The 15467-nt window shown below is 31.6% G+C and overlaps 1 protein-coding gene across 1 annotated transcript; it reads left to right on the forward strand.

The window, feature by feature from the left end:
- Positions 1 to 10549: 10549 nt before the first annotated feature.
- On the forward strand, positions 10550 to 11348 carry LOC107003999 (transcriptional regulatory protein AlgP-like). The gene is given in 3 exon segments (XM_027912745.1): positions 10550 to 10825; positions 10907 to 11260; positions 11262 to 11348. Coding segments are annotated over 3 exon segments (717 nt in total).
- The last annotated feature ends 4119 nt before the right edge of the window (positions 11349 to 15467 follow it).

Below are 15467 nucleotides of genomic sequence, written 5' to 3' on the forward strand. Positions count from 1 at the left end.
CTTTTCTAAGTGAAACAAAATATACTTGAATTGTGCATTTTACTTGGCCAACCATTTATCTGTCCACACTATATGACAGATTTGAATTCAAGATCCTCGTCACAATTTATATCATTGAGCGCTACCTCATATCAAAGATACCGTCGACGGTTATTTGATATCGATTCAAACAAGACATAACTTATCGATATCTATTCATTTTTCATTATTTCTGGTACCTGAACCTTTTTCAAGATTTTATGAAGTGTTATGTCAATGTGCTCTTTTATAGCACTTGCCTCATTATCATGACCATATTGATCATTTGCTCCTTCCTTCTTCAAGGAATTTTATATTTGGAATCGATTGGTCTATTACGCTTTCGGCGTATCATAGACTCTGTCCTTCAAGGACTTCACATTGGAGCATTTGCAGCTGAATTATATCATAGGGTCAGTGCATTCATCTGGCAACTGATTTGCAACATTATGCAACTGAATTATCCCTTGAACTTTAAGTTCACATATTTATTTAACGAGGATCTAGATAACTCATAATTAACCTCACACATAATTTTCAGCTGTCAATCATTTCTCCCCCTAATGTTAGAATATCTAACATTCATTCCAACCTTATTTGGAAGTTCATCTTTGTGCGTGGTGGAGCAATTAAAATCATAACCGCACATTCAACATTTTAGATGAAAATTATATGGTTCCTGACCCTGAACCAATTTTAATGGGAAAACCTTGTTGGTTTGATGCATACATGTGTTGCTACATGTTAAATAAAATTATCTCATACCAAATCTTATTTGGGAGTTTTGTTCTCATAACCATGATTTAGCTATAATTGGAGGCATACAATTTCTGCTAAATCAACCAGCATTATCAATATAATTTCATAGTTTGGAACTGTGCTCTTAATCTTAACAATTCGAGCAAACAACCTTACAAAAACCAATTTGTAAGTTGACAACAAAATGCATGTGACCATCGCATAGATGCATCAATCATATAGTTGCAAATGATCCACATGACAGGTGAACGGGCCCATATTCACCCTTTTATATGTTCCAAAAATTTTAGGGGATTACAATTCCAACCTTAGCTGGTACAATGATTATTTTATCAAGAGAACAAGCAACACAAGAGAATTCTTGAAGAATCTTTATTTCTTCATCAATCACCTGAATTCTCAATCACGTTTGCATCGCATTTAATCGGAATGGTCAACCAGTCATGCCAACTGATCTTTATTTTAGTACACTTATAATTTACTTTACATGTGATTTCATCAGCATGTACATGTTTGTATAGAACAAACAAGAGGAAAAGTGGGGTAATCTTTTACATGTATATTTAAAACCCTCTTCGGTTGTAGTGATTTATAGTCTCAATATTTATTTTCAATTCATCCGAAACTTAAAAAGTTTCTTTTGAGACTTACTACAACCCCAATATTATTCCTCTGATAATAGCACAACTCGTTAGAGCTTGCAATTAATTTTGTGTACTATCACATTTCCATGACACCATCCATATGGTGAACATCTCCTCAAGGAGAAATTATATCATTATTGTCATGGTTAAAATTATTACGAGTAAGACATGTTTCTTGCTTTTCTTTTGTCGTACCATAGGTACACAACCAATGACAAATTTGTATTGCCACACAACAATGACCACAACCCTTATAGGCAAGAACTATTTCTTTCTTTTTCCCTTTTGGTAGTTCATAATAAACATACCATAGTGACATATAAACGTACAATACGATTAGCCATTTCTGCCAAATAAACTTTATTTCTTCTCAAACCTCTCGTAGAGGTGAGTTTTGACATATATCATTTTTTTCTCAAACCTTCCATAGAGGTGAGTTGTGGCATATATCCAATCCATAATGGTTTTATCACATCTAGACCCATTCTCTTATAGAATGGTCGAGCATTCACGATACTCATCACAAGTCACATTCTCTTCAAGGAATGGACTAATTATTTATATGTACTTCATAAATTTGCATTATAAGCACATTGTCATGGCTTTAAAATTCATCATATTTCCATGACACACCTCAACATCACTTTGAAAGATCAAGTGTACCATCACTTTATCTTCTTGTATCATGATAGAGGATTTATAAACTTGTCAAATTATTGGGTTGACAACATTCACAAGTCTAATGACCTTTCATACCATTTTGATAATAAAAATTGCCTTCACATTTTGAAGGACTATTTGAAGAACTCATAGTGTTCTTCCTTTTATCATTACCACAATGATGACTATTATAATTCTGTCCCTCCACGCCCTTATTCATATCATTAATTATTTGTCATCTTTCAGACTAATCATTCACTGCTACCACATTCATATGATTGAATGGAGCAAGTCAACAGGCGGATTTCAAAGTTATCACATGTTGCTACCACATTCTTTTCAAGGAATGGAGCAAATCCAATATGATGAATTTCAAGACATTTCATCAAAAATATATTATTTTTGCCTTTATCATCATTTTATCACTATTACGGTGCATTGAGACTCAAACTCAATGTCTTATCCATATATTATTATCACGGTGCATCAAAATTGATGTCTTACCCTCTTGGTGCGATAGAATTTGAATCTATCGTCTTATCCTCAAATAATTTTCATTATGTGCATCTGGACTTAACCTGATGTCTTACCATTTTTGGTGCGATGAGACTTGAACCCATCGTCTTACCCTTAACCAAAGGTATAATAGACCGAAGTACAACATGACTCACCCTTTGAGTCTTTCAAAACAATCAAAATAATATTCAAACTCATGCTATTAAAATTTTATACCTTCTTCTATTTAAGAAATTTTGTATAGCCTGTCATATTCAACCAATAGTAGTATATGTCTTCGGTTCCTGATAATTGTTAGTAACTGAATACTATTTTATTCCAAATCATAAAAATATTTTAGAAAATACATACCTGATTTTATGCAAATAATACCTTAATTCTCATAACGAGATCAACCAAAACATGAGTTAAAGAAAAACTAAAACTCACTCTCAATTGGCTAGAGACTCGTGCTGATAACGTGTTATAAAATCAAGCTCATAAGAATATAATCATATTGAGAAGAAGACAAGAAAAGTAGATAGAAGAAGGGGAATTTTCTTCTTATTCAAGTGTATGTAAGTCTCATCTGTATGTCATACAATAGTGAATGAACAATCCTATTTATAGAGTGAGAAATCACTCCAAAAGTCACCATATTAAGTATCATAATAAATAGATACATTCTTATCCAAAATGGTTCATGAATCTAGTGAATATGGATGGTTGTTCATGTACCAACCTTATGGACTATCCACTCATTCAATGAATTTATAACACCCTCAATATTTATTATTAAAACTTTTGTAAGAGTAATGTTTTTTATAGCTCAACAAATTCTTTGAGATGCGTACTTGATTAACAAAAACAAATCATAATTGCATAAAGGAAAAATGGTCTGATATACCATTCAACTTTATCAGTTAGAGCTAATATATCTCTTATTATGAAAATGACTCATATATATTTTTACCGTTATATAAATGACTCATATATACCCTTAACGTTAGACAAATAACTAATATATACCCCTTTCAGTATAAAATGAGCTCTTATATACCCTCCATAAAAAATATAAGTGAATTAATTAGTTTTAAATTTATATTTATATTTTGACTTTTAATTTTTTTAAAAATCATGTAGGGTTATATATATGATCCTTCTAACAAAGTTCAAGCTATATTTTAATTTTTCCTACATAAATTATTTTTTGACATTTTTGATTTTCATTATTAGAGTTTCTTATTCTTATTTTTTTTCTTTCATTCTTGAGTGTAAAGAAAACAAATTTTAAACTATTTTTTTTGGTTATATTATAATATTAAACTATTATTTGGCTATATTTTAATTTAGTTTTTGTATTTGTAAAACAAACGAATTCGGGGCATCTATAATAAATTTTACAAGAAAATTAGTGAATTATAAATAAATTTGACCATCAAAATAATAAATTTAAATTAGTGGTTGAAAAAATAAAATCAACAAAAATACGTATGACGAGGATCAAATATACCCCATCTGGATTGTATCTTTTTCTTAAAAAATATTAAAAATTAAAATTAGTATTTTGACTTCCTTTAGAGGAAAAGGGTAACCATTGTATAATGTTATATATGCACTACTCTCATAACGAGGATCATATCAACTTTAAATAACAAAATTTAGGGGTAAATCAATTTCTTTTCCCTTGTATAAATAATAAAAAGTATATAGGATATAAGTGCAAGTAAAAGTTATTAGGGACTAGGTAATTTAAAGCGTTAATCATTACAAAATCAAATTCGAATTCACACAATAACCACCTTTTGTTATGTATTTGAATTTTTCTAAAAAAAGAAGTAATACATGACAAATTCTAATTCACTAGAAGATCCTTTTTAACCTGCTCCCATTTTGATTTAGAGTTTGGATCGAACATTTTATTTTATTTTTCTATTTTGATTTAGAGTCTGGATGGATTTTTCTTTTTACTATTTCTAGGAACTCTCACCTTTTTATTTCCTAAATGATTCGAACTCACAACATTCTAATTGGAAGTGAGGAGTGTTTACCACCCAAGCAACTCTTTTTGTCAATTGAATAATGAACGTTATAGATATCGACTTAATCTGAATAAAATTTCGTAAAAACTCTACAAAATTATTTTAAAAAAATTACCTCATTGTTATAAATCAAGTCATTGAATATTTTAAATAAACTCCTAAATTCAATACTCCCGTTATCCAAAAAAAATACGCTTTTTGACAAGCATTTGTCTCATTGCTACTGAACGACAAAATGAATGAATAAAGACCATAAAAAGAGCTTGGTTTTATGATTTTTCAACTAATTTTTCTCTAATTGAATGTGATTCTCAAATTTTCAAAATACTTTAATTAGAATAGGCAAGATATAAGCTGAGTCCGGAGTCAAAAGAGTAAAAAGAAATTGTCAAAATGTTATTGAGCCCAGTGGATGCAGCAACATCATGGTAACTCGGTTCTGGTTGGGATGATGGAGAATCAGAAGATGTTATTAATTGTTCAGGTTCTTCGAAAATTTCGCTCCTATAATCAACGCAATTTTGTTTGGTGCTAGTGTACATATCGATCTAAATGTACACCCAACACACCAAAAAACAATACTAAGATTGTGAATTCTAGTTCTAGTTCCTTCTCTTTCCAATTATAAGATTGTGAATTAAGGAACAAAAATAGTAGAAATATGTGAGAGCTTTTATTAATAAGAAAACACCACAAATATTATATTAGGGGTTCAAAACTCTCTCTGCTTACCCAAACCTTTGACATTTCCTTATCTTTTATTTAATTAAGGGTCCAAAAGGACCAAAAAACACATTAAAAAAAATAGGAGATGCATTTATGTATCTTCTATCAATCGTTGAATCATCCATAATTTTTATTTTTTGAATAAACACTGTTGATTGATGTGGAATAAGATTTTGTTAGGAGGTATTGATAGATGATACATATGTTGTTCCAGAACATATTAGTCCAATTGATAGTGAAAAATGTTCGAAAATAATTGTGTTTTACTTTAAGTCATTTGAACACATTCAAAAATAAACGAGATTCACACCGTTTGTCTTCATTCCTTCAATTAAAATCATGACAATAAGAACACAATTGAAGGCATTTACAATAGAAAAACCGATCAAAATCAACCAACAATATTTATTTAAAAGGAACAAATTATGGATGATTAAATGATTCAATAGAAAAATGACATAGTTCAAAGATAAATTCTCATTCACTTCACACACCATTTTACTTTTACTTATCAAAAGAAAAATGAACTTATTACTTATGTACCTGAATAGATACCACTCCTTCATGAATTTATTTTAAATTGAGATTTTTCTTCCATAAAAAATATGGACTTGTGCAAATGTGTACTACTATATATAAGGTGATTTTAGATTAGTTAGAATGTGTATGACAACTACGATAAAAGTTCAATTATAAAAGAAGAGAAAAGACATAAAGTGATACCTAAAGTTGGTCCGGATATTCAAAAAGACACTTAAACTATGCAAGCGTCATATTACCCCCCTAATCAATTCTGAACTGATATTATTACATCATTTATTATCCACCTGGCATGGAGAGTGTATGCACTCTCTTAGAGAGCGTGAACAAACAAACAAACAAAAAAAACGAATATAATTTTATTTTTGCAAGTATTTTGCTATAAAATACATTTTCTTGTTTTTCTTATTATTTTAACTTTTTCTCCTTATTATTTTCTTCTTTTTCTTTCTTCCTTGTTCTTCAGTTTCATCATAATTGAAGCTCCTCACTTTAAATGTCACTTTTTATCACAATTTCATCTCCCCTTTTTACTACTATTAGTTTAATAGATCTCTTTAATTTAAAACTATATCTAAATATTTTATTACATTCGAACAATTTGATAAGCACATTATATTTCAAGATGATTAGTAGGTATTATTTAGTTTTATTAATCCAAATTTCAATTAAAATTTTTCAAATTTCGGAGAATTATGATTCTTTCAAAATCATCATTTCTAGTTTTCAAATTATATGAAAATAAGCTAAATTAATTAGATGATTAGGAAGTATCATATAGTTTTTGTTTTATCCGATTTTAATTAAATTCTTTCAATTTACGAAAATTAATTTATTCTTTTAATTATTATTCTAATTTTGGATTTATATGAAAATGAGTAGTTGATGATACTTCAAAATTTTAAATTATTTAGAAAAATATTTAATTTTGTTATCAATAGTTTAGTAAAGTATAAATAATAGTATGAATAGAATTTCACTGGAGAAAAAGAAGAAAAAGAAAAGAAAAGAAAAAAAATGGGAGTGAGANGGGGGGGGGGGGGGTGGGAGGTGAAGAAAAAAAAGAAAATGGAGAGAGGTAGAAGATGAAATGAAGTTTGAAATAAGACAAAAGGGTCAAATGCCCCCTCAAGCTTTGGCATATTTCCAACTACACACTTAACCTTTGCGGGGGTTCTATTATCCACTGAACATTTTTCTTATATATTAGTTCAGCCTCAAACGCTGACGTGATCACATATACCAGATTTATAAAAATTGTTTGTATACACGCGCTGTACACGTGTATAATCATGGACCCCACGACTTTACAAGACTTAAAAAAATTGACACGTGTGACATCTTTTCCTTTACCTTTTGACAAAAGTCTTCTTTCCCTCCAAAACCAAAGAAAACCCCTTTCTTCTTTCTTCTTTGTTCTTCCAGTCGCGTTGAGTAGCCATTGTTGAATCGGAAAGCTTACTTTCGATATCTTCTGAGAAAAAGGTTAGATCTTTACTAGTTGAATACTATTTTGATGTTAGTGTTCGATTAGAGTTTTATTTTTACTGCGTATTAAAATGTTAATTTGACTGGTGTGCTATAGTATGTAGTTTATTTGAGCCTTTTAATGTTTATTAGGGTTATTCTTTACCAACTGAATGTTATATTGATATTTGATTTTAGTTTTGATTGTAGTGTTATTTTAATGTTTATTAGGGTTTTGTTGAACTGGGCATTCAAATGCCATTTTGATATGTGTGTCGGAGTATTAGGGGTTTTGTTTATTAGTGTTTGATTAATAGTGTTCGATTAGGAATTTTGTTTCTTTTTCTTTTCTCCCTAGTTCTGCTGCCTCTGAATTTTGTAAGTAACTAAATAATTATTTACTTGTTTTCGTGAACTTATACAGTAAGTGGTGAAGTAGAATAGATCTTAGAAAACATAGTTTCTCATTTCCTTACTAGTGTTACATTGTTCAGGTAGGAGATGAGTGAATTTACTTTGGTTACGTTAAGATGGTATCATGGTGGAGTCTTAGATTTGAGTAGTGGACAACCAATTTACAGTGGTAGGCGAGTCACAGAGTTTTGGATGTTGATGTGGATAGACTGTCCTATTTTGAATTAAGAGGGTACATAAAAGAATTGGAATACACAACAACTTGCACATTTAGTATCAAACCTCATAACAGTGGCATTTTGAAAGACATTCATAATGATATGGATATTTTAGAGTTAAGTTGTTCTTTGGAAGATGAAGATATTGTGGAGGTATATGTAAAACACTTGATTGATGATGCAGTTGTGGACCCCACCCCTATTTTATTAGAAAATGTCTCTCATGGGATATGGAGGAATCTAGTTCAGCTTTTAATAAAGTAAATGACGAAAGTGGGGTAGGTGAAGACCCCTTTACTCCCTTTGATACTAGATCTCAATCTACCCCAACTCCTTTCACTACTCCTGCTGCTACTGGATCTGCTTCTACCCCAACTCTTCCCACTACAGCTGCTGTTCCTAAATCTCCTTTCACTGCCACTCATTCCACTACAAATCCTACCACTACAACTGCTCCTCCTAGATCTCCTTCCACTACTGAGGCTGTCACTGAAGATGTTGATGATCTAGTTTCAGGCCCTGTTGAATCTAATTTCTTAGAAGAAGAGGGTTCTGATTACTCAACAGAAGATAGTTCTGAGTCTGAATGTGGATTGGTGGAGATGATTATGAGGACTATGGTAGTGATGTACATGAAGAGGTTAGGGAGTTGAGGGCTGAAAAGAGATCATTTCAAAGAAGAAAAAGAAAAGAGAGAGTACCAACTGATACTGAAGAGGTACCAGTAGGTGAAGCTGGACCAGATTTAGGTTTAGATGAAACTCAAACAGGTAAAGTAAGTGTTGAAGGAAGATTAGGAGGTGATGATCCTTTTTTTGCAAGTTCTGATGATGGAAGTTTTGAAATAGATGAAGGTGAATTTAGTGATGAATGTGTTGAATCTGAAAGAGTAAATTTACCAAAAAGTGTAAATTTACCAAGAAGAAGGAGGCCAAATAATCAAAAAATTATACATGATTCTACGGCCAAGAAAGTTGTATGGCAGTTGGGTATGGTCTTTGCAGATGTGAATGAATTTAGAAGAGTGGTAAGTAAATATGTTGTCCAAAGGAGAGTTCAAATAGAGAAGTGTTTGAATGAGCCAAAAAGAGTTAGATGTAGGTTCAAGGAAGGTTATCCATGACTTTTGTTTGCATGTCTTGACAAAACAACAAATGATTTCATGATAAAGACTTACAATCCAAAGCATAGTTGTAACAGCACAAATAGAAACTATTTGTGTAATGCAAAGTTCTACTACACACTTTAGAAAGAGGATTAATGAGCAGCCAAATATAAGAGTTTTCAAGTTGCAAGAGTTGATAAGGAAAAAATTTAAAATTCATGTTGCCAAGACTACTGTTAGGAGGGCAAGAGCTAAAGTGTTGAAAGAGATCATGAGTGATCATGTTGTGGAATTTGGAAAAATTCTTGACTATAAAGATGAACTGTTGAGGACCAATCCAGGGAGCACTTGTGTTGTTAAAGTTGGTGAACTTGATGCTCTTGGTAGGCCAGTATTTCAGAGTTTTACATATGTTTTGATCCATTGAAGAATGCATTCCAAAATTGCAAAAAATTCATAGGGCTAGATGGTTGTTTCCTTAAAGGGGTTTGTAGAGGACAATTGTTAGTTGTTGTCCAGAGATGATAATAACCAGATGCTGCCACTTGCTTGGGCAGCAGTTGAATATGAAAAAAAAGAGACATGGACATGATTTATCAAACTTTTGAAGGATGATCTAGGACTAGGAGATGGTGAAAATCTTACCCTGATTACAAATATGCAGAAGGTATATGTACTATTTTTTTATTTTGTATCTGTCTTTATCAATTTTCATGTATTTGTTATTATAACATATTTAGATCTATTACAGGGATTAATAGGAGCAATTCAAAATATTTTACCTCTTGCTAAACATAGAATGTGTGCTAGACACATCTTAGCTAACTGGGCTAAGGACTGGAGAGGTCTCCAAAGATGACAACCGTTTTGGTCTATTGCAAAGAGTACCTTTGAATCTCAATTGAGGAAAAATGGTGCAAAGATGAAGTTTCTTGGTCCAGAAAAAATGATGGATGATCTTATGTACGACAACATAGAGTTCTGGTGTAAGGTTTACTTTAATACTCAAGTAAAATGTGATTCTGTAGATAACAATTTGTGTGAGTGCTTTAATTCATGGATCTTTGACACAAGACAATTATCACTATGCTTGAAGAGATAAGAGTAAAAATGATGACCAGAATAGCCAAGTTAAGAGATTTCACAAATACTTGGATGTGTGATTTTTATCCAATGTGTCTGAAGGTACTACAAGAGAATATTGATAGGTCAATGAATAGTAATATTGAATTTAATGGAGTTGATGGGTTTGAAGTGAGAGAAGGACCCTTTCAACACAGTGTGGATATTGGAAGGTGAATTTGTAGTTGTAAGGTATGGCAGTTAAAAGGCATACCATGTGCATATGTTGTCCCTGCCATTTACTTTAAGAAAGATGAACCCTTTAACTACATTGACAACTGTTATAGTAAGGCAACTTACTTGAGGACTTATGCCAATGTCCTTCAACCTGTCACAAATATGGAAATGTGGCTTGAATCTACTAACCCCACAGTCATACCACCTGAAATAAAAAGCATGCCTGGCAGGCCAGGTAAACTTGGAAAGAAGGAAGCAGGTGAAAGTAAAAAATCTGAAAAACTACCTCGAACTGGACTTGCCATGACATGTAGTAACTGTACTCTTAGAGGCCACAACAAGAGAGGATGTCCACGAAGGGTTGAGTCATCAGCAAGGGAAGAACAATCAAATACAGACAAGGAAAAGGGCAAACCTTCAGGTTTAGGCAGACCAAAGGTAAAATCTTTAACTTTAATTTAGTATGTGATATTACTCTCATATGTAATAATTACATTTATTTTAACTATATGTATATAGAAAGCACAAAGAGAAGCTGAGCATTCTACAAAGTGGTCAAGAGGAAGACCACATGCAGAACCTAGTGCATCTCCAGGACCTGCAAAGAGGTCAAGAGGAAGACCATCTGCTGCAGCACCTAGTGCATCTCCAGGACCTACAAAGAAGTCAAGAGAAAGGCCACCTTCTGCACCTAGTGCATCTCCAGGACCTAGTGCATTTGCAGCACCTACAAAAGGTGCAAGAGGAAGACCACCTGCCACACCTAGTGCACCTAATGCATCTGCAACACATGCAAAGAGTGCAAGAAGAAGACCACCTACAGCACCTAGTGCACCTCCTACATATCCATCGCCTGATAATAGTAACAAAGAAAGAGGAAGGGGTAGGGGAAACACAATCTCATACAAAAGGCAAGCAATCATTGGAATGGGTGTGTTTCAAGCTGAAGATGGATTCATAGCTCTTAATGTATGTGTTTTTTATTGATTCAGTTATACTATTTTTTAATGTGTAACTACAAATTCAGTCAGTATTGTTTCATACTTTGAATACAGCCTTAAATGTCAAGTTGTAAGATCTTCTCTACTGCTTCAACAAAGGTGACAAAATCTGTTGATGTTACTGATGATATTGGTTACAAACCAAGTACTGCACCCAAGTTGAAATGGAATGGAAAAGCAACAATCACAACAATAAAACTTCAACAAATGAGAGGGGAACAGAGAAAATCAAGAGGAAGTAGTTCAACCAATTCAATCTAGGAAGTAATGATATTGCAGTACTGTTTTAAGTAGGCAAGAAAACATTTCCCATTTCGAATGATGATGTACTGGTATTGAACATCAAATTATATTTTTGTTTTGATCTTTTATTGTAATTTGACATTGTGTGAGGCCTGTTTTACAATCGATTATGTCTATTAAAGGCCGTTTCTCTTACAAATTGTGTTATGCTTATCCTTATTTGTCGTAGTATAGACACTAATATAGACACTCTTAAAAATGGTGTTATGTCTACTAAAGACATGTTTTACAATTGAAAAGATTAATGATATTGATATACAAAATTTCTCATAATACATATGACAACCAATATAGAGTTTCAACTCCTTTCACTACTAAATACTGACATACGTTATGGCAATTCAATTACTTCAATATTTGAATGAACCCTACTTTGAAATAGGTTGTTCATGAACAAGGCTGCAACATAAATCAAAATACATAAAATGACCTTCCAATCAAGCGTACACCATTTCAAATTTCTTCGTTTGAACCTCTTCTCTCCTGTCAAATTATCAATCAGAACTTGTTGCTCATTGATTTGAATCTGTCTCTTCCAAACTTCATCTTCCAACTCTTTAATTTTGTTCACCAATTTCGGAAGGATAAATTGGGATCTTGGATCGATTTTTTCTCTATCTCTCCATCGAAAAAAATTATAATTGTTCGACTGAAAAAATAAAAATAATATATTACGTTATTAACATTCACATCAGTTAAACAAAATCAAATAACTGAAGAAAAGTAACATACACCGTAATAGGGGCATGACCAAAATCGTCTATCGGGATTCGACTTCAACCAAGAAGTCTGCATATGCAACAAACTTCCATGTTTGCATCTTACTATGGTTTTGAGCAACGGGTCTAATTTTTCCATGCATAGCTTATTCAATTTCACGTTAGACATTACTAACCCTAATAACAAAATAAAAATAATCTGACGAATTGGGGAAAAAATCAAGCTAAAATTCGACAAAATTGGAAACCCTAACTTCAATCTTAGTTGAAGAAGCTACAAAAACGTTTCCTAATAAGAAAAAAATGGTTGATGAAGAACAATGGTGGATGAAGAACAAAGAAGGAGGGATCTTTTGTTCAAGATGAACAAAGAACAATGGTTGATGAAGAACAAAGTGAAAAAAATAAAAAAAATAAATGTATGGTTAAATAAAGACTAAAGGTACCGTTGGAAGGCTTATTTGGACTCCACATGGACATTTTATCACGCTCTTACACGCCACACGGAGGTGAGTTCACGCACGTGACTACGTCAGCGTCTGAGGGTGAACTAATATATATAAAAAATATTTAGGGGGGTAATAGGACCCCCGCAAAGATTAAGTGTGTAGTTCAAAATATTATCAAACCTTGAAGGGGCATTTGACCCTTTTCTCTTTAAAATAAATCAAAATTAAAATCCAAAAAATAAGAGAGAGAGAGAGAAACAAAAAAAAAAAAAGATAAAGGAAAAACTTAAAATGAAAAAAAATAATACATTTTTAATTAAATTAACACATGTCATGCATTGATTGGTGTGTGAATACACTTGCTTCTTAAAATTTGGGGGTGATCGAAAAATGGTATAATAATACCGGTTCATAATTGTTTAGTGGGGTGATAAAACAGTTATAAAGTTAAAGTGTCGTTTTAAAAATTCGGGACAACTTCAATGGTTACTTTATGTCTTTTCTCTATATAGAACCACTTTTTATATCTAGATCTTCTGATATTATTACCGTGATATCATAAATTTGTAATATGTGTAAATTCTGAAGTTCTTTCTTGATCAACCCCTTTCCCCCATCATTCTTCAAGAGTAAGGAAGATCATTTTTAAACTTGAATTTGTTCATTTCGAATCTGATTCTTCTACTTCATATTTGTTTAATATGAATATTTTCCTCTCTTTTTTTGTTGATACATTTAACATAAACTTACCCGATTATTTCTGATGTATGGCCTTTTCAATAATATGTAGGAACAACAGATAACATTTCTAGGAATTGAAAAGAAAATACTTACAAAGAGTTGAAGAGTTTACGTTATCCGTGACGTATTGGATACTCCAAAAATTGTGCCACCACTCGAATTTGAATGATAGATTGTAAAATCATAACGTTTCGAACAACTTCTTGAACATTTTTCTTTTCTTTTCTTATATAAGTTCTTTTTCCTTTTTTTTTTGTTTACAAGTTGTTTGACTTGAGTTGATGCTTGAGACTTTGTTTTTAATTATATTTAGATCATCCCTCATACTACAACATACGAATTAATCAAATCCTTGCAATTGGTGTTTTTATAACTAAATAATTTCTAGCAACAATTTATTTATAAAGAACAAGCAATTATTCTATTTTGATTGGGAACAAGTTATCTCAGAATTAATTATTCGGAGTTCAGCTATTTTTGGAATAAGTTATCCCACGTATATGAGATAATTTTGTTCTCCCAAATTTGACAACAAAACAAGACACCAAAAATTTATTCCCAAATTTATTTTTATCGTTTACACCAAACGATCCCTAAATATCATGATAAGATTTGGTATAACCCGAAAAATTAAATAGGAGGATTGTTTGACTAACACGTCATTTATCAATTTATTTAATTTTTATCTATGTATATGTCTTTTAATTCTAAAATATTAAGGTCAAAGTTGAAAAAAAAATTAAAGCTCTTGATTGTTTAAATTAACAACTATCTAAGGTATGATAATAAGTTGTTTCCACTACATCAACATGTCTGTTATTTGAAATTGATATTCCGAATATACTTTTTGTCAATTCATGCTTTTGTAAGAAACTTTTAAAATAAGAAAAAGTCTCCTAATTGTATTCGAAAAAAGAAAAAAAACAGCCATTAACTAATGTTTGGAGTGCGATGATTAAATTTTTTGATGTCTAAGGAAATAAATTTGTATATAAATATCATTTCAAAAATATCTTTAGTGACAATTGGATAATAGTTTAATTACGGTTATATATAAGAACAATTAACGCTCTTCGTAAATGTTTCTAAAACCTATAGTGATATTGAATTCAATAATAATTAACTAATGTGGTAAAGACCTCTTAATTAATTCACATATTTAACGGAAAAGGGTCAAAATAACCCTTGAACTATCAAAAATAGCTCAAATATACCCTTGAAGTATATTTCGGCTCAAATATACCCTTACCGTCAAACTATAGGTTCAAAAATACCCTTCTCAATAACAGAATCGGTTAAACGCCACTTAGATGCCATGTGGATGTCATATGGCATGCCACATAAGCCAATAGAGTTCCATTCATGTCACTTATACTAACAAATTTACCCCTAATTCTCCCAATTTTCTCCATTTTCCGTAGAATTTAGAAACGATTTCACTGAAGAACATAGAACTCCTTTTCCTCATTTCTCCATTTTCTTAGGACGATTTTACAAAAATACATAAGTTCTAAGAGAAAGGGGTTCTATGTTCTTCAGTGAAATCGTTTCTAAATTCTAAGGGAAATAGAGAAAATTGGAGGAAATTAGGGGTAAGTTTATTTTTTACGTGGCATGAGTGGAACTCTTTTGGCTTATGTGGCATGCCATGTGGTATCCACATGGCATCCAAGTGACGTTTAACAGATCCTGTTAATGAGAAGGGTATTTTTGACCCTATAATTTAAGGAAAAGAATATATTTGAGTTATTTCGAATAGTTTAAAAATATTTTTGATCTTTTTCCGTATATTTATTTTATTGAAGTCATTTCTAATCAATATTGCTAACTTCAAACTTCTAAGTATTATTCTTCAATATATATACCA

Source organism: Solanum pennellii, chromosome 11 (genome assembly GCF_001406875.1).
Source record: "Solanum pennellii chromosome 11, SPENNV200".
NCBI classification, from domain to species: domain Eukaryota; kingdom Viridiplantae; phylum Streptophyta; class Magnoliopsida; order Solanales; family Solanaceae; genus Solanum; species Solanum pennellii.